The following is a 25,954-nucleotide window of genomic DNA, read 5'->3' as shown; positions in this document are numbered from 1 at the left end:
GAAATGCTTTTGGTCTTTTGCACGCAGTAATGGATGATGAAGAAGGCGTAGAAGGAATAGTAGGAAAGCGTTATCCTAATATAGGTCGGAAATAGTGGAAGTAGGCCAGACGTTGAGCCGCTCATTCGCAGTTTTGGGCCTCGCCAATTCTCATAATCTCTTGGCTTATATGTTTTGGTTCTTCACATAGAGGCAGGGCTGAATCGGAAGAATAGACGGAGGGAGAGAAACGCCAGTCTTAAATACGTCTCTAGCGTAGCTCAAAGAAGTCAGAGCGCACTTGTTCTGTTTATCGATCATTTGGATAGCTGCAAGTCCAAAGAAGGACAGACACATCAAGTTGAACCAGTGGTGATTATGAACATCGTTACACTCTTCCCCATTTATCGGCCAAATCCTTCAGGAATATGGCGACGCCATATCGATTTTTGAGAAAGACGCGTCAGCCGCAGACATATCTTCATGTGTTGTAGTTTTCGAAGGAAAGAAGAGGTCGTATGCCTTAGGATGCAGGAACGTGTCATTTGAATGGTGAAGCTTTTATGCTTTCATTGCTTTTACAGTATGGTAGGCTGACAGTGACATATCCACACGCATAGACGAGCTTTGACTGGCTTTAGGAAAGAAGCGGAGGAGCAGACATCGTAATGTGCACTCTTGATTCGGAGAAAGAGTGTAGATTTTGGAGTGTAGCAGGGAGAGTTTTGTCTTTGGACTGTGATCTTAGACACGCTTCCATGGGAGTGTCTCGATGTAACTTGTTGTTCCAGCGACCAAAGACATGGCCGTGACACACGCGATTTTCGAGAGCCAGGCCAAAGACATGCTACGACTTCCGCATGATTTCGAAAGAGAGAAGGAGACGCAGACATTACATAGTGACGCTGGACATTTTCTTTTGGGAAAAGAAGCAAAAGCTTGTGAGGTGTAGAAGAGAAGAGCAGTGAGGTATGAAAGGCGTTTTTATACACAATTCCTGCAGCCGGGGGCAGCGAAGAAGTTCATCAATGTAACGAAGCCCTATTTTTTGTCACTCTCGGCAATATGACGACGAAATCTCTGGTCCATGTATAATAGCCATGACGTTTCGCTGTTCCGGAAAAAGGGGGAGTGTTTGCAACTGTAGATCTGAAGTGCCCATAGCAACTGATGCATACGATTTTATTCATTTTTATTCCAGCCATGGCATAAGAGAGAGTACGTTTCGAGAGAGGAAGGAGGCGCCCAGGACATGTATATTTCCCATGTTCCTTTTCGATCCAAGCCCAGGATGTCGATGTAGTAGGAGAACGACCCAAGAAGAGCGGTATATGTACCGGACCAGCGCCCCAGAGTCATTCTGCGGTTAGTTCAAGTTTTTGGTGGACCATACTCATGAGCTTGCTGCAGGCCCTTTTGTTCCAAAACTGTTGTAAAAAGCCCATCATTTTGGCGTCCACCGAGTCTGGAAGGCAGTGGCGGCTCATGACAATGCCATCGTGCTTCTTTGAGTGAGAACCTTGATGAGGACTTGTTCAAAGACGTCAAAGCCAGAACCATGAGTTCAAACTTATGACATTCAGAGTAGATCTCTGCACATCATCGAGGGCAGCGGACCTTTTCGGGTGATAGATCGATCATGCATCACGCCTCTCGAGTATTGGAACCGAAAAGCGCAGGACAGACAGCCATAGAGATAGGCGAGTCTCTTTTTGATATTTCAGAAGTGGAATTGTGTGATGAGAGAAGGAAAGAAGCAGGAGGAACGAAGGCTTTTATACCCACCATTTCTCGTCACATGAGAGCACGGACCGTGCACAAAGAGAGCTGGTTCCAAGCCAAAAGTCCAGAAGCCCCAGTTTCTACTCTAGCCTGGGCTGTGTTTCCGCGACATGGACTACAGGTTCCGCAGCTACATCTCCTCGTGCTCATCATCTTCTTGTTGGCATTGCCGCCTTAATCGCGTCTTTTAGCCACCCCGGCAGCTCTTCCGCGTCCGACTCGTCCGCGCTTTTCTTATTCTGAAACACTCTCCCCAACCACATACCTCTTTTCAACATCTTCTCTTCCTCTTCTCCCTCCTCAGCATCCAGACCAACCCTCCCCTTCTCAACAACATCCTCAAGCCACGCCCTAAAACTCGGATAAACATACATAGCCGCCACCCCTCCACTAGCCCAAGTAACACACGCCCACTTCATCTGCTCCCACTCCTCTTCGCTACCCGCAAAATCCTTGATTGCAGCTCTTACACTGTTCTTTTCGCGTTCACCCAGTGTTTCGTCGTCCAGCATCTTCTTCACCGCCCGCTTTATCGGCGTGATGGTAGAAGGCGGGAGAAGCCATGTGTTGTCAATCTCCTGCGTACCGATCTCCAATGCGCGACCGATGAGGAAATGCTCTGTTACTTCGTCGCAAGCATAGGCCTTCTTAGTTGGAGGGGGTGCGAAAGGCCATTTATCCCATCGAGTGGGCAGGTCGAGCGTGAGATTAGTGAAGTAGTCTTCTTCTGCGGGGTCGAGCCAGCGTAGTTTGTCGACGGGGTGAAGAGGTGTTTGGAGGTCGCCTAGCGGGTGGCCCCATGGAGAACCAAAGCCGTTGCTGAGGCGGAGGAAGGTCTTGTAGTCGGCTGGCAAGGTGGTGTTGAGACTGGCTTCGGCTTCTTTAATCTGCGAGTCGGTGGCTGGGGATTGGAAGAGGGAGGTTTCGGGGGGCTCAGGATTAACTTTTCTGGCCTCGGCGTTGTATTTCGTGTTGTATTCTGTCGCTTTCAAGAGTTCCTGCATGGAAATATCTGCTCTCGTTCTAGTTCGACCGTTCGTGAGTCGATCGTTCAAAGCGTTCTCGAAGTCTTTTGCGAAGGCTGCGAGCGCTGCTTCATCGATGTTGAGCTGCTGTCTCAGCGCTCCGCTTTTATACAACTTCCATGCCTGCCTGGACTCCATCGCCGGCTGAGTCTCGTAGGAACGTTCTCCCAAACTGTGCGCTAGCCAGCGTAATAACTCATGGGATGGCGGGGTGCCCGACAGAAGTAGTGCTTCGTCCATCCCGGGCTGTTCATGGTTTGCTTCAGCCGATAAGACCAGGTCCAGCATGTTCACCAGCCCGCTTCTCACGTCTCGCATATTAGATGCCAGACGCCCGGTCTGAAAGTGATGGATGGAATTTATCGCCTTTCGAAGCATTCGAGGAGTAAGGCGTGGGTCATCAAGCGGATAGGTGTGGAGTGCTTTAGCCGGACCTAGCATTCCAGTCGGGTCATAACATTTCGACGCGAACTCCTTCGCCATAAGTTTCAGCTCTTCTTGTAAGTCCTCTGGTGTTACTGTCTCGTCGTTCCTCGTTCGAGAATCGTCGCTGCTAGTCTTGGCTCGTCTGTCCCTCACAGCCTGGCGCACTTTATCTTCTTCTCCCTCCGGCCATGGCACACCATCTTCCTTCGCACGCAAATCCCAGAGGAACCAAAGGGGCCGAAGGCTTCCGAGTCGATCGTGGTAGAAATCATAGTTGTTGAGTCTGCCTATCAGGCGCGCTGCTACATCTGTGTAGCCTAGGAGAGCCAGCTCTGGAATGAAGCGCGACGTGTACTCATAGAGACTATTATTGTCGCAACGTGATATAAGCGCTTTGAAAGCAGTGTTTGCTGAGGAAGACATGATGGTGTGGCGGGAATGATTTCGACGCGTCCAGGTAGTCGCGCCGCGTGCGGAGGCGGGACTGACGTCATGTGGAGGATTAGGCAACCAGCAACATCACGATCGAGGAGAATACATGAGAGGAATTTGCTTGGTTGCAATTGAAATGTTGTTGATTGGTCTACATGTGCAGCAAGGTTTGATCATATACGCGACGATACTTCTAATCGAGAGCAAAACAACAGAGGCTCCAGATCCAGATCTAGACCGCGAGTTCAAGCTCAGTCCTACACTCCTGCTCTAGTACTATCCTCTGTTGAAATCACGATGATCTCCACAACCACAACGAACGAGGATAGAACCGATCGCGGTTGAGGGTGGCGAAGTCGAAAGCAAGCCAGTGTCGTGGTGGGTGACTAAGTACCTAAGTAAGGGTTAGACAGTAGAAATGACAGTAGAAACGACTCGGGGTGCGAAGAGTAGTAAGTGTGAGCAGTATATATGGCGTTGTAAATAGCTGGCGACAAAAGAAACAAGAAAGGTAGACGGTGGAAATGAGTTGAGACACAAGGGAAGAAACGTTTGACAGTGGAAAGGACTGGTAAAGCAAAAGAAACGCGAGAGAAACCTTACCAAGGTAAGTAGAAGAGGTGCGTAGAGGCAGTGATGGTACTGGCAGTCGTTGTGGTGGGGATCTATCTGCGAACGGGTGGGGAGTAGAAGCGTTGGACTGCGGAGGTGGAGCGATATTGATATACGTGCGCTCGGCCTCCGGATCAACTCCCGGCAGCGAGATAAGCGAGACAGAAGAATAGGCAGCAGTCCTATTGTTGTGTCTGAGCTGAAGTGAGAGTGAAGACGGAGCGCACGCGCTGAAGAGCTGAGCACGGGCCAGAAAGCCGCCAGTGGGGAGAGAAGAGCTCGAACTGGCACCTGCAATGGATGAGAGGGCTAGACGTCCGACTTGTGAGTGAGTAGACTGGTTACTACAAGCTTACGATGAGCCCCGTCACTTGGTGTATGGAGATAGCCTTGTAGTTACCAATTGTGATTACATATCCACGGGTATCATTAATTACAACCGCTCAACAAAACAAACGAAAAAACTCTTCACATCGACCTCTCTCGTACCCTCGCCCCTTGCTTCAAGGGCGTCTCATCGCCAAACACACTCGGCGCCGGCGCGTCGTTGCTACTCCTCGAGCTGCCCTCTATGAAATCTTTCCTGTCAATATAATCTTTCCTGTCCTCATGCGTGATGCGTAGATCCGTCGTACACTGGATACCACCCAGCTCCAAACTCTCATCGCTATCAATCTTGCTCAGCCCCGCGCTGCGCATGTTTGTCGTGTTGCGTTTCGATCGATTGGTCAGCTGGACCGAGTGCGGTTGGTGCGAGCGTGCGTTTGAGCGGGAGTGCGAATCGGGACCGGAGGAGCTGTGGAATTCTTCGGGATTCATATCGTTTTGGGGTTTGCCTTGCGCGAGGCGGACGACGAGGGAGGCCATGGACATTTCGATGTTGAGCTTGACCATGTAGACGACGGGGTGGAATTGGACGTATACGACTTGGTTCTGGAGGAACATGAGACCGATGAGGAGGGCGTCCATGGCGATGGAGACAACCATTAGCTTGCCGTTAAAGCCTACCAGTGGCGCGTATTTGGTGAGACCGTGTTGTTCGACGAGGCGGATCTTGACGGTTCGCAGGAAGTACCAGTTCAGGCCTGCGTCGACGATTAGGATGAGCACCTTGCTGACCTTGTCCCAGACGTTGTTGATCTTGACGAAGGTTTCGCTGATTGGTGGGACGGTGTGCGATGGGATCCAAATACAGAAGACGGCGATGTTGATGCTGGTGATCAAGACTACTGTTCCCCACTTGAGGTTGCGGATGGTACTTCGGTGTTCTGCGATGAGGGCAATGCGGTTGATGATGATTTGCATGAGCAGTTGGATCTCCCATACCCAGAAGAATAGGATGAAGAATAGAACGGGGACACTGTAGTCTTTGTCAGCGTCGACTCTTTGTCGTGTACTGCAGTGCCAGGGAACTCACGTCGGCCCGAGTACATCGTTCAAGAACAGCCATCCGATGATACCGATGATGACATTGACCAGAATCTCACCCCATATCATGTAAATGTAGGCTGATCGGAGAGGGCTGTGATTTCGCCGTGTCTGCTTGACGGCCTCCCATACTGTCAAGAACCCGAACCCAATCGTGAAGCCGGCAGCCAGAGCAGCAAGCTGGAAGTCCTGGACGGTAGCCGACATTGTGTGGTGTAAGTAACGCCGAGGTTGGGGAAGGAGAAGTCGGCCAGAAAGATCCTGATGTAGAAGGGCTCAGGGTCTCCAAAACACCCATATATCCCACTGATCCCGGAAAGGAGGCACGCCCGCTCCAGAAAGCACGTTGCAAACTACCGATAAGTTCATCATGGGTAACTGACTAGCAATAGGATGGCATTAGTGGACGGGACGGCATGCACCGTGGAGCTGTCAACTTAGCAAGCGGCTTGGGTTGTCCTGCCATGCTCTAGCTGCCAATCACCACATGGAGATGTTACCCGCTAGTAATTCCAAGTGTTCCGAAGGACCCTCGCTTGCGTTTGCGAGTAGACGTGCATTACGGAGTGGACCGGCTTCCTAGCTTAGTATCGGCCAGCGGGACACTGCGCACTCTGGCCTCCGACGTTCAGAGCGCCACATGTAAGTTAGATCTGTCTCCTACCCGAAAGTAAGTGTCATCTTAAACTTAAAATTACACGGCTGACGTGTATCGTAGAACGTAACAGGAATATCGGCTTTTGTTCGTCTTGAAGATGATTACTATTCTCATCGGGTAGTGGACGGTCGCCGACTTCATGACATGTAAGTGATGATAAACATAGATGTCGCGATAATACTTCCGAAGGCTAGGATACTCAAGATTTTCCCAAGGTTGCCTTCCTGCGTGGGGCCGCGGATCTTCAACGCTCATGGAACTCGTCAACGCGAATGCATGAATGCGCGACATCTGACTCCACACCAAGACGCAGAATCTGCACCGCCACTTCGTCAGTCGACCTCTCAGACGGATGAACAGCGCCCCTACACTGCCACTTCCTTGCAATCATTGCAGAAAGCTGGGCGCTGCGGCTCAAGGTCTGCATTTGATGTTCACCGGCGGTTGAGACGGAGTTGGTACGCCTACAATGCTGATACTCGCATGAGACCATATCGATACATGGGGTCGACTCTGCTGGTGTATTCGGGGCACGATTGTAGCTTCCGTCGCTTCCCCTGATTACATGTGCGAGTATGACCGAGGAAGACCCGCAATTATTCAAGACGATGGTTGCAATTATTCCCGTCCAAGGTGATGCTGAGGTGTTGGTGGCCGACATTGACCGAATGGCAATGTGCAGAGTCATGGAACATCGTATGAGGATTTCGGCTCAGCTGACCATAATCTGCGACCCAAGTCTTGCGAAAAGATATCTGCATTCTGCAGGTCGCAAAAGAAAACCTATGTGGCGTAGTCTTTTGAGATCCAATCTTCTGGAATTCTTCCTTTCCAATCGGTGCTTCTCCGGTTTCCGGCAATCTGGCCAAACGCGTCCCTGCGACACGGCTCACGGCCCGTGCGCGAAGTCTGTCGCTACCCGCAGAGAGCGGGCTTCGAGAGGCCCGGTCCAGATCTGGAGGATGAGCCGTATCTTAGATGGACCGAGGATGCGCTTGTATTGCGCAATTGATCTCATCGCGTCCACCTGTACTTGGGGTCCGTCGGAAGATGTGTCAAGGCCAAGGATCGCCACCAAGTCTGTTGATGGAGACAGGCATCAGCTGGTATTGGCAAAGTCGGCGAGCTGGAGCCTCGAGCCTGGCGTGGCGGATCAGCGGGCAGTCGAACTAGGCACGGGACAGTGGTGTGTAGCCTGAGAACGGCAGATTGCATATAGAGCGAAAGAGGAAGTACATACAGTATAAGGTTTATTTGACACTCAGATGCCGTGTTCGTTCTGCGCCCGTCACGCCTAGTTCACGCCGTCGTCTATCGCTTCCTCGCTCCCGTTGCCGTTCGCAGTACACTGGTAAACTTGCGATCAGTCCTGCGCATCGATGCCGAACTCCTCTTGAACTTCGACTATCCGTACGCCCCGCTGATCCGCAATAAGGCCCATCAACCCCTGACCCACATCTTTCAACTCGTTGTATTCGTGTAGTAATTTGATGTGCTCTTTCACGATTTTGTTTGCGGCTGCCATGACATCGGTCTCAGTAGGTTCATCGCTAGCATCGCCTGATTCGGCATCTGAAAGAGCGTTCTCTTCCATCAGCACTTGGATCGCTGGAAGGGCACTGAGAGAGGCCAAGAGTGCAGCTTTTTGGGCTCTCAGATTGTCAAGAGTGACTTCCTGTGGTGTTCTCGATGGAGGCATTGGGATGGGCGATGACAAGCGTTGGGCGTCAGCGTGTGGTTGGGCATGCGTAGATAGTCGAGCAATTGGTGGACTAGCACCAAGACTTGAGCCTGCGCTCTCTTTCGGCAATGCCACTTCTTCTGCGGATGGTTGTTGGTCCGCGGATGTACTTCGGGCAGTTTGTTCCTGGCCGATCTCAGAGCTAGATCCATTTTCGATCATGGCAGCTTCGCTAGTGTTGATGTACATTCGCGCATCAGGAGGCGTATATTCAGTGTCTTGAGCCCTATGGAGCGTGGAGCTGGTGTAGTCGTCCGGCATGGTCGCAGCAGGGCCTGCGTCGCCTGACGAGCCTAATGCAATCCCTGTCGTATTCGGCTGCATGCTGATAGCTGTTGAGGTCGGCCGAGAATGGTCCTATCGTATGTGAGCGCGTGAACTTACAAAGTATTGATCTAGGACAGACTACGTTGTCGCTCATGTGCCCATCTACCGGATGATGCTTTACAGCTCGACCCGAATCATATTTCGACTCATGGGGCGGACTGGCGCGTGTGACAGTACTTTGCGATTGACATGTTGACCCGTTTGGGAACTCAGAATCGATGCTGACCTCTGATGGAGCGAGAGCAGTAACACCTGGTACCTTCAACGGCACATCCGCCAATGTGGATTGAATAGCCTCAGGTACTTCCTGTTCGGCAGAAGATGGATTGACATGGCTTACAGGTGGCTGCTGTTCGTCACCGCGGGCTGAGGAATCAGATTCGACATCCTTGGCAACTGGATCCTCGTTTTCAGTTGGAACGACCATCACTTGAGGCCCATTTGACATGTTTCTGGTCGTCGATACTGGCTTTTGTGGATATGTTTGTGTGTGGAGTCCCAGGCCGTGGCTGCCACCTTCTACAGTCGCTCCTTCCTCGTTTTGCGCTGCAGTGGTCTCATTGGGTATCATGTTAGTCTGATCAATTCTCGACGCGTCGACATCAACTGGAGAATTGGTGGAATCGGCGCCCAAGACTTCAGTTGTGCTGGCATCGCGTTCGGCGAATGCTTGTTGGAGGCCATCTGCCTCGCGCGACGCGTCTTGTCGCTCTTGGTACGGAACGTTGGACACTGCGCAATGCTTGTCGCCCGCTTCATCCGGAACAACACCAGGTGACGACGTCATCGGATCATCATCCGAGTCCGCGATTTCGGTGACGCCCTTCTCGAAAGTCATGTCGTGAATGGCGAAGCTGAAGCTGCAGACCGACGATGGTGTCGGAGATGATGGTGTTGATCGCCCGGTCGGAGTGTGGCGGAAGCCAATGACGGTGGCGCCTTCTGTTCACGTAAGCACGAGATTGCGACAACGCCTGCAAGGGAAACAACGAACACACTCGCCTCCCCATTCGGTCCCACCTTAGCACGCGTCTGATGCTATTGTGAAACTCTCAACGCTGCAGATTCCACGATAATCATCTGCTCGCGGCGCCAGCTGCAGCGACCCGAATCTTATTCAGAAATACCCACGGCGAAATGGGCCTCCCTACAAGAGCGGTCCTTGCGGCGCTGCTTTACACCGCAGCAGTCACAGCTCACGACCACGATATGGATGCGATCCCAGATGGTGATGCCATATCACCTGACCCAATAGTGGGTTGACACTTCGACCACCCTGGTTGAGGCAGCAAGACTGATGGTCGATGTAGGACTCAATACTATGGACGCACATCTTGATCCAAACGGTGGCATGGGGCATCATCTTCCCCACTGGTATGGTACTAGGAGTAAGTTACCTTATATGAAGACCGAAGAGTTTGGGCTGACGGCAGATTTAGATAATACGATCGAAATGGCACGTCCCGGTACAATCCCTCGGAACCGTCCTCGCAATCATCGGATACTTCCTCGGCCATAGACACAAGGGCAGGCAGTTCACCGACAACATCCACTCCCAGTTCGTCCCTGTCATCATGCTCATGTTGGTATCCCAAGTCGCTATGGGTATCTACCTGAAGCTACACCTGGAGAAGGGCATCAATGGGAAGATACGGCGTGTGGTAGTGAAGGCGCACGGTGTTGTTGGGAAGGCTATGCCAGTGGTAACCTGGGTGCAGTTCCTCTTTGGAGGGATTACTGCACTCGGCTTCTGCAGAGCGGACCACACCGGACAATGTCTGGCGCACTTCATTATGGGCAGCGCCTTCATCGCATACGGCATTATTCTCCTGATTCTACTTCTGGTAGGACAGATGTGGCTGCGGAGGACCGGAAGGAGCCAGGAGTTCTTCGACTCGCTCGTCATCGCCGCCTGGGGTTGCGTCAACACGTTCACCGAACACCGCTGGGGAGGGCCGTGGGTACACAACGACCTTCAGCACACATCTATGGGCATCGTATGGTGGGCTGCCGGACTGGTCGGTGTCTGGCTCAGCCGAAAGCGCAATGGACAGCCGAAGCGCAATCTTATCCCCGGTATCATCATCTTGATGACCGGTTGGGCCATGTCCGCGCACCCGCAACATCTGCCAATCTCGACCATGATCCACACCATCTTCGGCTATACCCTCATGGCCGCAGGTGCCGCACGCATCATCGAGATCTCGTTTGTGCTCAAGGACCGCGCTTCTGTCGCGACCGACGGCTCAGACCCGAACAGCTTCCAGTACCTGACGCCGTTCCTGCTCATGGCTGGTGGATTCATGTTCATGGGCGCCACCGAAGAGCAGATGAAGCTGCTTTCCGACGCGAACGTCACGCACGTGTCTTACGTGCTGATCCTCTACAGCATTGCTTTCTTGCTGTTCCTTTGTAAGCCTTCGCAAGATCTCCGCGTACTATCTCAAGCTAACTTGTGTTTAGTCGTCAATATGCTCATCCACCTCTACGCCGTATACACCTGGGAACAAGACGACAAAGCCGATGCCGAGGCGCCCCTCACGAACGGTCACGCGAACGGACACATCAATGGATACACAAGGGTCGATCGTAGAGTGAGAGACGCTGAGGAGTTTGAACTGGAGGGTCTCGACTCAGATGACGACGATGAGGATTCACCGCGTCTGAATAAGGAGCAAAGAACTCTGGCAGCGCAGCATTGAGGCTCTTTTTTTTCTCTCGTAAACATAGGCACATAGGGCATACTGGAATACACGCATTTTATTTTGATAGGCGGATCAGTCCATGCAGTACATCGCCGCGGGATATACCATATGATAGGGTGGCTGCACATGTACCCTCCACCGATGAGTGTGAGATCGTTGTGACTGGTTGCCCACTGCCAGCCTGCCATGCACGCGCTGCGCCTCAGCCTCAGCCTCCCTCATGCCCCGCTCTTCTCGTGTGCTTTCATTCCTCTCTCCTTCCATCCACGTTCCGCGCATCGAGGTCTGCGATGGCAGACCCATTTTCCATCACCGGCAGCGCCGTCGGTGTCGTTTCTCTCGCCATCCAGGTTTGCAAAGGCCTGGAATGGTACCTCAGTGGCGTCAAAGAAGCGAAGAACAAGGCTGAACAAATCGCCGCGGAAACGGAGGAACTCGCAAACCTTCTCGAACGACTTGAAACCGTCATCGGGAAAGTGGATCCTTCCCAGTCGGTTTCAGCAACACGCACCGGCATCGTGTCGTGTGCGAATGCGATCGCGACTATCAGAAAGAAGCTCAAACCGGACGACCACGCAGCGAACAGCGGGATCAAGTCAAGCTTGAAGAGATTGACCAAGCGGCTTGCTTTTCCATTCAAGGAAGCGGACATTACATACTGGAAAGATGCTCTCAACACCATACAGCAAAGTCTACAGACTGCGCTACTCGCCCTCGTCATCGACCAACAGCGGTTGGCTTCTGAAAATGCTCGGTTGCACTACACCCAGCTATCCGTGGACCAAAGCCTACATCACTTCTCGAATCTACAGCTGCAACGCGATGTATTTGATGCGACAAGTTTTCAGCTCGCTGGACATTCACACATGCTCGAATCGGGTTTCTCGGCCACTTCTCACAGTCTACAAAGTCTTCATGCCGATTTTCGGAACTTCCAAGCACAACTTTTGGAAGCTGTATCAGCGAAAAGCACGACACTGGACGACGATCTGGTGTGCCTTAGGGGCGTTCAGCGAAAAACGCGAAAGTTACAACGACGTTCCGACGCAGTTCCATGTACATGCCAACCACAGACCTCTGCACTTGCATATATATCAAGACTTTTGACTCTCGCATACACTCAAAAGTTTGATCATGACCGTTGGTGTCTTCGTTACTCGCTACCGGACATATCAACCGATCTACAGTTCAAGGCTACCCTGTGTAGTCTGGTTCTAAAGAGGAGAATTTCACTTTCATTCACCAGGTTCAGCAACGCTGGATTTACGCAGAGTCTGCATTGTCATCGAATTGTTGATCAAGAATCTCCTGCTTTCGTGTTCGTTGACTCACTTGTGAAGTCGAACCTGGATATGCCACCAGACTTATTTCAGGGTGAGGTCGGCAGGTTGTCACAGATATTCGAGCTTAGACAAGCGTCACCACACGATCGATTGTCAAATGGAATGACGCTCCTACATGCACGTTTGCAGTCCCTATCGATGTGCACTGAAAGCTGACCTCCAGCATAGGCAGTTTGTATCTATGTTAGCTTTCAGGATCGCACCGAAGGCTTTGCCAATGCCTTTGAGAACCTTGGTTATCTGTTCAAGATTCTCCTTCCACTAATGCTAAGTGAGGCTTTCGAGACAGACGACAGAGGAGCGTAAGTACTCATTGGCCCTTGTTCTATTGAGATTAATCGACATTATGTGGTGCTATCGTACCACCTCGAATTGTGACAACGCTAAGCGTGGACAGTACATGCATCGACACTCTCAGGGAATATGACCCCCCCGCCCAGAACAGGGACGCCTACATAGGTCTCTTAAGATCGCTATTCGAACAGGATCTGCAGATAACACGGTATACTTACGAAACGGCATCGTACAGAAGCAACGACGGATTATCAATCTTGGCCGAGATTCCCTACGAAAGTTTCACCAGCCCATTACTAGACGACAGCGCCTTACTGGAGGCGATCTTTATGAAATCTGACCATCAACTCCAGGAGTTCTTACATCAACCCAAGTACCTACCCGCTCTAGATGTCGACACACTAGCCAACGCTCTGATCATATCTACCGTTATCGGCTGGACGGATGGTTGCAAAGTCCTGCTCAATGCCAACTTATTTGAACATCTGGAAGACCCCAGCTCCGACGTGCTGTTCTCCAGTCGAGGTCTACTCACGATCTCAGCCGCTCTAAATCGACTGGACATGTTGCAATTTTGGTTGTCACAGAGGGAGACGTGTGATGAACCACTGCTCAGTCTGATTGGCCATATTGAGGATGCGCTTCATGTCGCTGAGGGGACTACATTTGAAGTCACCACAATCGAGGCTATACAGCTCGCCTCAAGTCATCTCATCAAGCAAAGGCACGAGGTCAAAATACTGATGGAAAAGCATGAACTTGAACATTGTTGTGCACGCGCTCGAACAAGCTCACCGGACGCACATGTAAGCTGTATGCTCACTGCACTAGTGAGCGAGGGGGTTGACGTGCCTCGAAGGTTGTGGCCAAAACGGAAGAGCCTGTATTACATGCCACAGCAGTGGAATTTCGATAATCTCAAACTATTTGAGGTTTTGGAACTGGCCGGCATTTGTGATATCAGTCAAGAGAATTTCAAGTGTAATAAGGAAACGGCATGCTCTCCATTGGTTTATCTGGCCACTCAATCCATATATGGTGGCACAGGGTCAGGACGTCTGACTGAGCGTAATCTGACAGTTCAATGGTTCATCTCAAGAGGCGCGAACTTTAAAGAGACATGGCCAGGAACGAACACCACTGCTTTACATTGTTTGGCTGTGCAGTCCGCTCAATATCTGCGAAACAAATGCTTCTACAATGTGTCTGATGGTCCTTCGATGGAAGCATCTTGGACGTACGAAGATTTCGAGTTTCTCGCGCAAGAAGAGATGCTTGATAGCTGCAAGTGTGCATGTAGCAGCCTTGGGTGCGACTTTCTGTCAAGTTTTTGGAAAGAGTTGTTTCTATACTACGAACCGGCAGAAGAGATGGAATTTAACATATATAGAAATGATCGGTTATCAGAAGAGTATAAGATCCTCCTCGATTTGACCCTGTGGGTTGACATAGCGGCAACTACTCTCGGCCTCCATCGACTCATCCATGGATATATCCGCTTGTTCGTGTTCTCATACTTGGAGATACGACACACGTGCTGCGACATCAGCCGCATCGAGCACTGGGACGATCCTGATTATACCAAGCAGCCATACCCCCGGTATTCTCCAAAGGACCTTCGGCGCATAACCAATGAGGACGCACATCTACGCGCGCGTCTCGAACAGCTGGTCCCCGAGCTTATCACACAACACGACCATTTCGAGGGAAAGCTCCAAGACTTCGTCATCGACGTTCTTATTCCGACAATGCGCAGGACTGCGAAGGAATTGAAAGAGGAAGACAAGACACTATACGCGGCGGGGCGAAGAGAATTGGGTGTTATAATGGATGAGGATGAAGATGAGACTGAAGAAGAAGAGAATGATGCGGAGGAGGGAGAGGTTGACTTCGAGGAAGAGTCGGACGACGAGTACTAAGAGTATCTCATATAATGTTTCTTTCATCACATTCTGAGGGTGCGCAGGCGTTTGTACACGATCAGTAGAATCTACACTTGGCTTCAATCGCTTCAGCTATCACGTAGGCATCGGCAAGAGCAACGCAACACTAAAAAAAAGTCTTCACGTATGTTATTAGATATTACAACAGTATCCAAGCCACCGTCTCAGCTCCTCCTCGGCGCCACGAAATCGTTCGTCGGGGTATAATGCACCATAAAATCCACTTTTGTCGCTCGAAATCCACTTTTGGTCGTTATCGCATTGTCGTTTGTATCCTCCTCTTCCTCTTTCTTAGTCTTCGTCCAGATCTCCATATACTCTCGTGGCCGAGACACCATCTACAAAGCCTTTCCGCCAGTAGTGTTCACTGCAGTCGCAGTACCGCATCCATAGCTAGCCATGTAGGCAGCGTTGACGCTCTTGTGGTGCTCAACAGCGTGTCTCTTGACGCCTTCCCACATCTTCTTGATGCTGAGGTTGAGCTTGTGCTGAGTCTTCTCTTCTTGGTTGACGAAGTGGTGCGCGTCGTGTGCTGACTCGTGGGATTGGCGGCGAGACTGTGAGAAGGGAGTTGTGGGGATGGAAGATGATGGGGTTGAGGCGGAGGAGAGCGAGAGAACGCGCGGGTGGCAGTCGAAGTTGTTCATTTTGGTGGCCGGTCGTTCGGTTTGATGAAAGCCAAGATGTATGAAGAGTTTGGTGGTATTGAAGTTGAAGATGGAAGTGTAGTAGTAGACTTGATGATGCCTTGATGCTGATGCTCCTCCACCCAACCCACCTCCCCACCCCTTATATACCCCATGGCACCATGAAGAAATTTTCCTCCCTTTCCCACCACCAGACAAAACGATCGTGAGATCTTGGAAACACACACACTCCACGTGCACCGTGACAGATTTTTCGCAAAGGTCGCACATGTGGGTCTAGCAAGGTAGCATCGCCTCGCGCTGGTTACCACCGAGTGTCTAGAAGCCACAGGACACACACCGTAAGACGTCATTACATTACCCTTCGCATCTGCCCTGACTAAACCCCTTCAGACCAGAATCACCCCAAGAATAGCTAATGTACATGGCATGATCTCCGTTAACCGCTTAGCTCCCGCGAGGCTCTCAGGAGAACGTGGTGAGAGGCGTTGTCGGCTGGCGTCGGCTCAGCCTCAACAGACTTTTTATACCGCAGGGTCCCACTGCGACAACCATCACGTTCTTGTCTTTGACACACGAGTTACCTCTAAAGGCTATTTCGTGTGTCATAGTTGCTGTTTGCGCAAAATTGCATGTTTCGTCGTGCCTGGAAGAAAGAGATGGATTGGTGGTTAGTTCAGCCGCGCCCTATCCAGGTAGGGCGTGCGGCTCAACGAAGCTTGGTTGCGTGAGCTGGAATGTTCAAGATGGCGCACGTGGATTCGTGATTGATGGCGAGACTGTGTTGATGCGCTGAGCGTGTGAATGCACAGACTCGAAGTACCTTTGCGGAGTGGTGATGCGGAGGGCGGGTTGCGAGTGTCGAGGGCGCTAGCAAGACACGATGTTTGCCGTCTCCGTCGGACAGCCTTTCCGTTGGAAACATCGAGTATCGCCTCACCGATTCTTTCGCGCTCTGCAAAATTAGATGAAAAGCATGCAATCAATTCGAAGTTCCGGCGATTACGCGGTGGCGGTGCGACCTTTGGCGACATGCTGGCCTGATCATTCGTTGGCTTCAAACGACTTTTGTGAGTAGTAATTTCTATTCCAAATCACTACGACTATGACCTAGCCGTATTCCTCAACGTCTTCTGTATACAAGCACAAAGCTCCGGTATCCTGAACGGTTTACTTATCACATCGTCCATTCCCGCCTTCAACGCCACTTCTACCTGCTCGCTCCTCACATTAGCCGTCACCGCGATGACCGGCACGTGCGCTCTAACAACGCCTTCTTTCTGAAGCTCTCTGATGTTCCTAACGCATGTCAAACCATCCATGACAGGCATCTCCCAGTCCATCAGGATGAGTGCGAGTGCCTTCCCAGAGCCATCGGAGATGCAGTACTTTGTTGTGCGCAGATAGTCAAGAGCTTCTCCACCATGATTCGCGACTGCGACCTGCATACCCGTGTTCCGTAGCTGCTTGGCCAGGACGCGCTGGTTTACGAGGTTGTCTTCGACGATGAGGACGTGCAGGTCTTTGTTGGGTATGTCGTTCGCAGGAGCGGAGGTTTGGGGTGGTTCGTCCGATTCGTTGCGCGATCGGCTTGAAAGCAGCGTCTTTTGCGCACGTATGCTTAAGCTAACGGCCGCATCACTTTCCGACCGGTTAAAGTTGGGGCGGATAGTGCTTCTACGACTCTTCACGTAGAAGGAAAATGTGCTTCCGACGCCGGCTTTAGATGCGAAGCCGATAGCGCCGCCGTGCATCTCAGTAAGCTTTCGTGAGATGAAGAGACCCAGACCGGAGCCACCTAAAATACGTCAGTAAGTCGTTAATTGCCTTTGGGGTTTATAATCACCATAGTCGATATGTGTGCGCGGAGACGCTTGCGAAAAGCGTGCGAAAAGGAGCTGATGTTCTTCGTCACTCAAGCCACGACCCGTATCCTGCACGGAGAAGATGATGTAGACCTTTTTGCGTTAGTGGAGGACCTGAGACATCGCCTTGAGCAACAGCTTACTATCTCGCCTTTCTCCCAATCTGCTTGTAGAGTCGCTGCTTCTGATGTTTCCGAACTACGGGAGAATGGCACGCTGAAACTGTGGGTCGGCTGCTTCAGGGAGACGCCCAGACTGACCCTGATCTCGCGTATCTCTTCTAGTCGAGTGAATTTGATCGCATTGGTGATAAGGTTCTTACTTGTCAGCCAAAGCACCTCAATATGTCTCACGTACTTACGATAAGTATCTGTAAGACCCTTGTAGGGTCTAGCGAAACGAGATCAACCGCAATCTTTTTGCATGACTCTTCGAGCTGGAATCGCAAATCCACGCCAGCTGACTTGGCTTCACCATCGAACATTTTCACCGCGTCTCTCGCGATTGAGTCGAATTTGACATCGACTGGGGTCATTACAAATAGACCTGAGTCCAGTTTAGACATGGTAAGCACGTCGTCCACAATAGTCTTCATGTGCTTCGAGCACTGGACAATGGTTTCGGCAGCGTCAACGGTATGCTCCAATATAGTCTGGTAGACCTTCTGATAATCTGTCGACTTGCTGAAGTTCTTGTGAGCCGAGATAATACTATCTGCACACTGGACGATCGCAGACAGAGGATTTCGCATCTCGTGTGATGTCGTGTCGATGAAGTTTTCCAGACTGCGCTTAGATTCTCGAGCCCTCGTCGCCTGGGTAGCCTGAAGTTTCTCTCCCCATTTCTGCTGACTGTTCGAAGCCTTTAGTTAAGCATAGTGAGATGAAGGAATGACGTACCTGATGTCGGTACAGCAACCGATGATCTCTACTACTTCTCCATTTTCATCGAGCTCAGGGAAGATGGATGTGATGACCCACATTGGCTCCTGTTCGGGGAATGTATCATCCATATGCTGGGTAGGCGCATTCCACCTCTTCTTGAGACGCAACTCAAATGATCTGGCTACAGTAAGCTTTGTCATACGTCATGACGTACATATCACTTACTGATGCTGTTTGGTCTCGACAAGTTCCTCAAACTTTGCTTGTCCCATCTCGACGAAGTCGTCGTCGATAAGCTTACTCCACGCGTCAGCGAGATCGGTTGCAGGATCCACTGGACCAAGCATCTCAAACCATGCTTCGTTCCTATACGAATAGACCCCGTCCATTCCTATGAGAAAGATGCCAATATCGGCACGCTCTGCGAACCGTTTGAACTTTGAGAAATTGCGCTCAGACTCCGCTTGGGACAGAGTCAACTGTTCCTTTAGCTGCGATTTCATTGCTTCCGCGTTTGCGATAGTCCGTTCTCGACGCCCAATGTCCTCTTCATGGAGTAAAATTGATGTTAAGCAGGTAGAAAGTAGGCGACTGGCGACCAGTATGAACTGGAGATAATCTTCGTCAAATGGCCGACGGGGATTGAGCCCAATGACCATGAAGCCAAGGATATTGTCTTTTGAAGAAGTCGGGTTTAGAGGGCAGATGGCTGCCGCTCGGCAGGGATCACCGAAGCCCTGCCACTCAACGTCCTTGACCAACGCTGCCGCTACAGGATCCTGATCAAACCGAATTATGATCGGCTTCCGGGCAGTAAGAGCTTGGCGGAAGTATGGAGTAAAGCCATGGTCTTGTTGGAAGTCTAGATGATCTGGACCTGCGGGCGACCCTTTAGGAAGACCGAATGAGCCACGAAGCTTGCAGTGTTGTTGGTTCGTATCAGAAAAGCGCGTCCTGCTCGACTCGGACCCATGCCCGTCTGCTTCAGCCGAGTACAATAATGCGAACGGAATATCTTTATCGTTGCGGGATAGAACTTCGGTGGCGAGAACCCAGTAAGTATCCGTATTGCGCGCCCTGGGTATCTCTTCGCTTAGCTCTAGAAGAACGCGCGAGCGTCTTTGTGCAATGACCTGTCTAGTCTACACGACTGTCAGCGGGTTGCACAAATGACTTTGCAGCTTCAAATATGGCTCCCAAGAATTGCAACAGCACATTGATGCGAGAGCCCATGCTTCCAAGAACATCATCCTCATCCGTCGTAGCGTCAGATGCGCCACTGGAGGAGCAGGGGACCAAAACATGCGGTGAAAGTGGAAAAGTTGCAACATACCGTTTCTACCAGGGGCTCATAATGCCCAACTGTGATACCCTCAGCATCTAATATGGGTATGAACTTTAAGGAGAAGTACGTCTCTTCCATGAAACCGCTGCGTACCATGTGTATCGAGGTGTTCGTCTTTTCCACGGTTTCTCCTGCGAGGTTGGTTTGTATGATGGGTTCAAAATACTGGTCCCAGACTGAAGCAAGCGCGACGCGAGCGCTGACTCCCATGCAAGGGTGGAAGCCACCCAACAGCTCTATCTCTGCTTCGTTGTAGATCATGATCAGATCCGGACCGTAGAAAACGACTGCTGGTCGTGGATCTTGCATGACAAGATTGGCAATACTGCGTAGCTGCGACGACCAGGAAGACATCGGGCCAAGAGGAGTGGAGGCCCAGTCAATGCTGCGTGCCCAGGCTGCATGTCGTGATAACCGCAGAGGAGGAAGTTCATCCGTCCAATCAAAGTTTGGTACTTTTGATTTAGAAGTTTTTCGGGTGAGAGTGGTCATCCCAGAGCCCTCACTGCCGGTGCATGTGGTGGCCAAAAGACCGCTGATGACATTCCAGCGGCCAGCCACATGGATCTTCATCCAGTTGAACCCATGATAAAGGAACGGCTTATCCGACGTGTCGTGTGTCAAAGACCAGCTTCGAAATTTTGTAAATGGGGCATAGCCTTCTTCATTAGCAGAGTACGCACCACCATCTCGGCTTAGTAGTTGCAGTAGCCCTCCAGGGTCGGTGGCGGCCATGGCCGAATTCCAATACTCCAAATGGCATCCATTTCCGGACTTCGGGCTACCTGGCGATGTATCGATAACGAATGTAGGTCGTGGATCTTGGTCCAGCAAGTCCAGCATGCCGATGCGACGCAGGGATGACGTGCCATTCTGAGTTGGTTCGAGGGGTCGCTTCTCGCGTGCAGGCAAGGCCGTCATGATAGGCCGACTCTTGGCGTTGCATGTGGCCGTCTATCCTCCTCTTGCGCAGCCGCTATTGAAGATGATGTCGTGACAAACGTTGCCCTCGTCTCAGCCATGTGGAACGCTGCCATGGGATTCTGGGTGCGCTTGGAAAAGTGGAATCCGATCTGAGTGCCTAGGCCGGTCCTGTGGATCAGCCGCATGCCGCTGGCCGAAAATAGCGCCGATCCCGTGCGATGCCCAGGTACCTAGAGATCGCTTCAGGCTCATGGATCTCCGTCTCTCTATCATCACCTCCATCGCGGACATATTCGTTGTTTTGTAATTTCCATCGAGGAAATCATTCCAGATGACAGTTGCTGTCATGATTCATTCGTGGATCATCTGCGCCAAGTACGATGACGTCGCTTCCCACGTGGGCTGCCACCTAGCTCTGCCATCATCTTCGGCTTCACACAACCTTGGAAACATCCCATAGACCTCCCTTCATATCGCGATATACACCAAATGATACCAGACGTAATGCCGACCACAGCGCCCGCATGGCACCCGATGAGGCCACGAGTCAGGGATGATACCAATCAATTGCTACGTCGCCGTTTTCGAGCATGAACCATGAGCCTTGCCAGAAGAAAACATCTTCCTCGTTACACTATCCTTTCTAGAAAGAGATGCAGTTACCTCAACAGGCCATAGTCGATCTGACCGGTTATATCGTCTTGATGAGGTTGCTGCGAGTCAGCGCGCTCATGGCCAATCGCGACATACACGCCCAGATATTGATAGCCAAATATAGTCGCGCATCTGCAATGGCCGGTTGGATGATCGTCATGTCAGCTTGAGATTGGGGCGTCTTTCGGCCTTGTTCGTGGAGATGCTCAAAAGTAAGGCTTTCCCATAGTCTCCTAGCCTTTCTTGCGTCGAGGCAGTCCCATCTTTGCCTTGACTTTCTCGCGCTCAATCTCTATTACATACTGCTACTATTACCAGGCTTTTGGGAAAAGGCAATCATGCCAATAATCCAAGGTAACAATACCTACGTTTTAACTGTACCTGCGTGTACTACGACGATCCGCAAACCCTCGGCATCAGGAGTCATCAAACTCGTCAAAAGAGAGCTGTCTTGGTCGCACAGTGAGGTGTTTGTAACCCCCTTTGGAACACTAACAACTCTGGAACATCCGAACGTTCCGGACTTAACGACAATACACACCCCAGCCTCATCATGTGTCGATAGATGGGTGCTGCGTGCTTCACAAAGCTGTGACGATGGAAGCAGCACCGGTGAAACTGTCTGGTCTGTGAATCCCACACGCTCGATCGTCTCCGACGCATCGTACAACGGATGTCAGCTCTATGGAACGCCCACATACAGTCCAGGAATCTGTCCCAGTGGGCAAACTATCGCGGAGGTGACCGCATACGAAAGCAGTGTGTCGAGTGGAACCCGGACGTTCTGGCAAGCGAGCTGTTGCAGAAGGTATAATGCTACCACTGCCCCAATCTCGATCTTTTAGCTGACGAAAAGTGATCAGCGGTATGACCTTTGGCTCCGCATACCCCGATGTCTGCTTGTCTAGTTTTTCGACACTCTTCCGTGCTTATGCTGCAATCATAACAGCGCCTGCGTTTGATGGACAAGAAGTCATACCAGTATACGATTATACAACCACATATGAGCCAAGCGGAGGCGTGCGTGAGACATCGGTCATATCAGACATCACCACGCTTGCAACGGGTCTAGCCGTGGCTGATCCCGTCATAGTAAACTGGCAGATAGATGACGTTGGCACATTTCCAAGCGAGTACGTCAAGTCTTTGGTTGCGAGGTACAGCGTACCCGCGCCAGCCGGCACATCCACACCGATAGTCATCAACGGATTGGCGCCAACGACCGCACCCGCATCATCACCATCATCACCCAATGGACTTGGTACCGGTACCCAAGTAGGCATTGGCATAGGGGTTGCAGTTGCTGCTACTTTCGTTGGAAGCTTGACGATTTTCTGGTGTCTACGACGCCGTCGGGAACGTGCTGCGAACGATGTTGTCATACCGGAAATGGGAGATCAAGACTGCGGCAAGAGTCAGCGTAGGTGGTACAACGAACTAGATGCCCAGGCGGCTCAGAACGAGCTTGATTCGAAGCCAGTGCATGAGTTACCCCAACCACCGGCTGAACTGCAGGCACACGACCCTTTCGGCGACGACGCCAACGCTGCACTAGAGGTACAGAGAAACAGCCTAGACGGCGTACGTAATGACGACGGTCCTCACGAGCGAGCATGAATTCACGACAGATGCGAGGAAAAACAGCTGGTGGACGACAGCACACGATTTCATGAGGATCACGCACGGTCTTTCTTTTGCCTTATTGGTGGATCACATGTCGCAATCAACACTGTTCTGGAACGAGCGGCACATTCGTTAACATCCTGTCTCCCGCACTACGTATTCTCTTAGTTTGCGTCGCAGCTTTAGACCTTCCAGAACTAATTTACAACTCGAGGGCATTTTGACATTAATATGCAGCTCCAAGCAAACAACCAACTAATCTCCGCCTCGGCATCACCCAATCTCCATCTCGGCCTCGCGTATCACCATGAAACAAGCTTCTATGAGCAGGGAGCGTTTCACGAATCCTTCATCACCAAGCCGCTCGCGCTAGTCTTGTTAAGGCATCGTGTGGGCCAGACTAAGGCCGATTCGGGCTTGGTGTTGCCGACGCGAACGTTTCATAGCGGAATTTCCACCACCAAACGGCTGTCAAGCCCTCGGCGTCCTGTCAGAACTGTTCATTCCTGCGTGTACCGCTCGCGCGATACTCAATATGGGTGCGCGCGTTTCCAAAATATTGACATGCGATGCGTTCACGCCGTCTAGATGCCGAGCAATGATTTGCAGGTATATGCGTTGAGTCAAGCAGCCTTCTTATATGGTCTGCTGCATCTCTTCCTGCTGGTTTGTTCGTGTTGTTCATTCGCTCACTACTGTCATTCATTCATTGCTTTCGTAGCATTTACATTCGCTTTTCCATCAATATACAGGCCGGCCTCTGTTTTTTACCTTCGAACAAATAACTTCAAGATGTTTGCTAAGACTACTCTCATGAGCGCGATGCTCAGCGCTGCGTCCGCCGGTAAGCCATCTAGATCGTTCAGTAATCCGACAACAACTAACAACGCATTCAGAGATGATCTGGGACGGTCGCTTCAACGACTATGCCTCCTCTGCCGACATCGCCAAGTGGTCCTTCTCCAACCCCGTCGGCGCCTACCAGTACTACATTCACGGCTCCGGCCCCGTGACCGACTACGTCAACCTTGACACCACCTTCAAGAACCCCGCCGACACTGCATCCAAGCAGGGTGTCAAGATCACCATCGACGAGACCGCGAAATGGAACGGCCAGACTATGCTGCGCACCGAGCTCATCCCCGAGACCAAGGCAGCCATCAACAAGGGCAAGGTCTACTACCACTTCTCTATCAAGACTGCCGCCGAGAACGCCCCGACGGCCACCAACGAGCACCAAATCGCTTTCTTTGAGTCTCATTTCACTGAGCTCAAGTACGGCGCCTCGGGCTCATCCAACACCAACCTGCAATGGCACGTTGGTGGCGTCTCCAAGTGGGACGTCGAGCTCGTTGCCGACGAGTGGCACAACGTTGCCTACGAAATCGACTTCGATGCCGGCTCCGTTGCCTTCTGGCACTCGACTGGCAGCGATGAGTTGAAGCAGACTGCCGGACCTTTCGATGCTAGCACCTCTTCCGATGGCAAGGACTGGCATCTTGGTGTTCTGAGGCTGCCCGGTCAGGCCGACAAGGACGGTGCTGAGGATTGGTTTTTCAGCGGTGTGTACATCGAGGACGGAGAGCTTACTACCAAGATTGGTGGTGGAGCTGCGGGTGCGGCTCCCGAGAAGCCTGTCCCCACTACGATGTCTAAGGTCGTCTCTTCTGCTGCTCCTGCTGCTACTTCCTCCAAGGCGGCCGCTAGCTCTTCCGTCGCCGCCGCTGAGACTCCTGCTGCTTCTTCCAGCGCTGCTGCTTCTTCGGTTGCCGCTCCTATCAAGACTCCGGCTGCGTCCTCTTCTGCCGCCGCTACCAGCGCTGCTCCTGTCGAGACTCCCGTCGCCTCTTCTACCTCATCTGCCGCCCCTGTTGCTAAGCCTACTGGCAGCGCCGGATCTGACGCCGTTCTCCCCGAGGAGTTCACCATCGCTCAGTTCGTCGCATGGCTCAAGGCCAAGACTGGCAAGAACTAGGCGCGTCTCCAGCGTGAGTGCACCTCCGAGCAGTCGGCCACTTGGCAACCCATACATTCTTGTAGATATTCTTCTTCCTTGTTAGCTGTCGCAATATATTCTCTGCAGCTCTTGTCTCATACCTTGCTCGCAATGGCAGTGGACATTGCTGTTCAATTACCATGTCGACTCGTTTCATGCGTTCTTGTCGACAAGTTCCTTGGTTTCGCATTAAAGTTCAACCATCTCATCTGACATCGTCCTTTCCTCCCCTCTCTTCTGCTTAACTCCGCCACCTCATCATCACTTCCCACGTGTACAATTGCCCCGACGTCGGTGCGTTCTCACCCGCGACCCCTGCAAAGGCATTGCCAAGATTCTGATCGGGTAGGATGATTTACAACGTCCTATTCTAAGAACCGCGAACGCGGAGATGCGGAGGTCTGTCCGCATACCTTGTTCGCGGTAGAAGGCAACGGCACGTGTTCAGCTGACGCCGAGAGTCTCGACCTATGGACCACGATATCAGTTTCGAGTGTCGCCGAATTGCGCATACTTTCAGCAGACCGGAAGCGGTAGGTAGGGAAGTCAGCAGTTCCGAGCCGTTGCATCCGTCGAAGAGTGGTGGAAACCACAACCGCCGTTGCAACCGGAAATACTATGTAAGCCGGCTTCTACCATCTAGACACTTCCAAGGCCGTGTGGCGCTGCAGGCATTGGATTAGTATCCAGCGTTTCGACGTTCTGTCATCATCCGAGTATGAGGCCGAGTTGCTACGCTGCGAACGCGGCCCGACCAATTCATCCTGAGTTTGCTCTTGGGGCTGTGTTACATCATCTCGTTCTGTTGCAGGTAGCCTTTTCTCAGTCGAAAACGAAGCATCTATGACACTGATACCTTCTTAAGGTAGCTGTCTAGGTAGATACGAAACGTCCGCGACGATCCCTAGGTGAAAGCGAACCAATTGCGATAATGTCCGCATTGACGATCGAATTTCTCGATCCCACATCAACGATTTCCTGCAAGATGAGAGGGGAATTTGTAGGGACTCGCCGGGCTGTCAGTGAAGCTTGTCAGGCCCGCACAGGGTGCACACGAGGCCGTGCGCTATTTCCGAATCGAGTCGGGACATTTCATTCTGAGAAAGCCTCGAAGATCTCAGACACAAGGTTTACGGCAGAACGCTGCCTAAAAAATACGAATGCGAAAGCTGCGAAAACAACCTTTGCGATGTGTGCTACCTCAGGCTGGGATCGACCATGGACAAACATTGGGCGCGGCCGTTGGATGCCACGTGAATGCGTGGCGCACGCCAAGATAAGGTTCGCTAAACATGGTGCTACCAAGTCCCACGCGCCCGGT

General features: G+C 51.7%; 8 protein-coding genes across 8 annotated transcripts; 3 read left to right on the top strand and 5 right to left on the bottom strand.

The window, feature by feature from the left end:
* Positions 1 to 1,910: 1,910 nt before the first annotated feature.
* J4E84_007683 (uncharacterized protein) lies at positions 1,911 to 3,706 on the bottom strand (the record flags this gene model as incomplete). The annotated part of the gene is made up of 2 exons (XM_049390265.1): positions 1,911 to 3,576; positions 3,702 to 3,706. 2 exons carry the CDS (start codon positions 3,704 to 3,706, stop codon positions 1,911 to 1,913), a joined length of 1,671 nt encoding a protein of 556 aa, XP_049242118.1.
* Positions 3,707 to 4,724: 1,018 nt separating this feature from the next.
* On the bottom strand, positions 4,725 to 5,891 carry J4E84_007682 (uncharacterized protein; the record flags this gene model as incomplete). Its single annotated transcript, XM_049390264.1, has 2 exons — positions 4,725 to 5,616; positions 5,674 to 5,891. The coding sequence occupies 2 exons, from the start codon at positions 5,889 to 5,891 to the stop codon at positions 4,725 to 4,727; spliced, it is 1,110 nt and encodes a 369-aa protein (XP_049242117.1).
* A 1,814-nt stretch (positions 5,892 to 7,705) lies between these two features.
* On the bottom strand, positions 7,706 to 9,248 carry J4E84_007681 (uncharacterized protein; the record flags this gene model as incomplete). The annotated part of the gene is made up of 2 exons (XM_049390263.1): positions 7,706 to 8,376; positions 8,468 to 9,248. The coding sequence occupies 2 exons, from the start codon at positions 9,246 to 9,248 to the stop codon at positions 7,706 to 7,708; spliced, it is 1,452 nt and encodes a 483-aa protein (XP_049242116.1).
* Positions 9,249 to 9,547: 299 nt separating this feature from the next.
* Positions 9,548 to 11,112, top strand: J4E84_007680 (uncharacterized protein; the record flags this gene model as incomplete). The annotated part of the gene is made up of 4 exons (XM_049390262.1): positions 9,548 to 9,664; positions 9,721 to 9,798; positions 9,850 to 10,822; positions 10,874 to 11,112. 4 exons carry the CDS (start codon positions 9,548 to 9,550, stop codon positions 11,110 to 11,112), a joined length of 1,407 nt encoding a protein of 468 aa, XP_049242115.1.
* A 293-nt stretch (positions 11,113 to 11,405) lies between these two features.
* On the top strand, positions 11,406 to 14,671 carry J4E84_007679 (uncharacterized protein; the record flags this gene model as incomplete). Its single annotated transcript, XM_049390261.1, has 5 exons — positions 11,406 to 11,939; positions 12,627 to 12,760; positions 12,856 to 13,457; positions 14,160 to 14,190; positions 14,302 to 14,671. The coding sequence occupies 5 exons, from the start codon at positions 11,406 to 11,408 to the stop codon at positions 14,669 to 14,671; spliced, it is 1,671 nt and encodes a 556-aa protein (XP_049242114.1).
* Positions 14,672 to 15,033: 362 nt separating this feature from the next.
* On the bottom strand, positions 15,034 to 15,497 carry J4E84_007678 (uncharacterized protein; the record flags this gene model as incomplete). Its single annotated transcript, XM_049390260.1, has 2 exons — positions 15,034 to 15,442; positions 15,493 to 15,497. The coding sequence occupies 2 exons, from the start codon at positions 15,495 to 15,497 to the stop codon at positions 15,034 to 15,036; spliced, it is 414 nt and encodes a 137-aa protein (XP_049242113.1).
* A 948-nt stretch (positions 15,498 to 16,445) lies between these two features.
* J4E84_007677 (uncharacterized protein) lies at positions 16,446 to 19,745 on the bottom strand (the record flags this gene model as incomplete). The annotated part of the gene is made up of 7 exons (XM_049390259.1): positions 16,446 to 17,140; positions 17,189 to 17,300; positions 17,351 to 17,524; positions 17,569 to 18,058; positions 18,107 to 18,268; positions 18,317 to 19,233; positions 19,425 to 19,745. The coding sequence occupies 7 exons, from the start codon at positions 19,743 to 19,745 to the stop codon at positions 16,446 to 16,448; spliced, it is 2,871 nt and encodes a 956-aa protein (XP_049242112.1).
* Positions 19,746 to 23,429: 3,684 nt separating this feature from the next.
* Positions 23,430 to 24,612, top strand: J4E84_007676 (uncharacterized protein; the record flags this gene model as incomplete). The annotated part of the gene is made up of 2 exons (XM_049390258.1): positions 23,430 to 23,481; positions 23,534 to 24,612. 2 exons carry the CDS (start codon positions 23,430 to 23,432, stop codon positions 24,610 to 24,612), a joined length of 1,131 nt encoding a protein of 376 aa, XP_049242111.1.
* Between the last annotated feature and the right edge of the window lie 1,342 nt (positions 24,613 to 25,954).

The sequence above is a fragment of the Alternaria hordeiaustralica genome (genome assembly GCF_023758085.1).
Source record: "Alternaria hordeiaustralica strain BMP 2776 chromosome Unknown scaffold_17, whole genome shotgun sequence".
Lineage (NCBI taxonomy): Eukaryota > Fungi > Ascomycota > Dothideomycetes > Pleosporales > Pleosporaceae > Alternaria > Alternaria hordeiaustralica.
The sequence above is the reverse complement of the archived record's forward strand: the minus strand, read 5'-3'. Positions and strand labels throughout refer to the sequence as shown.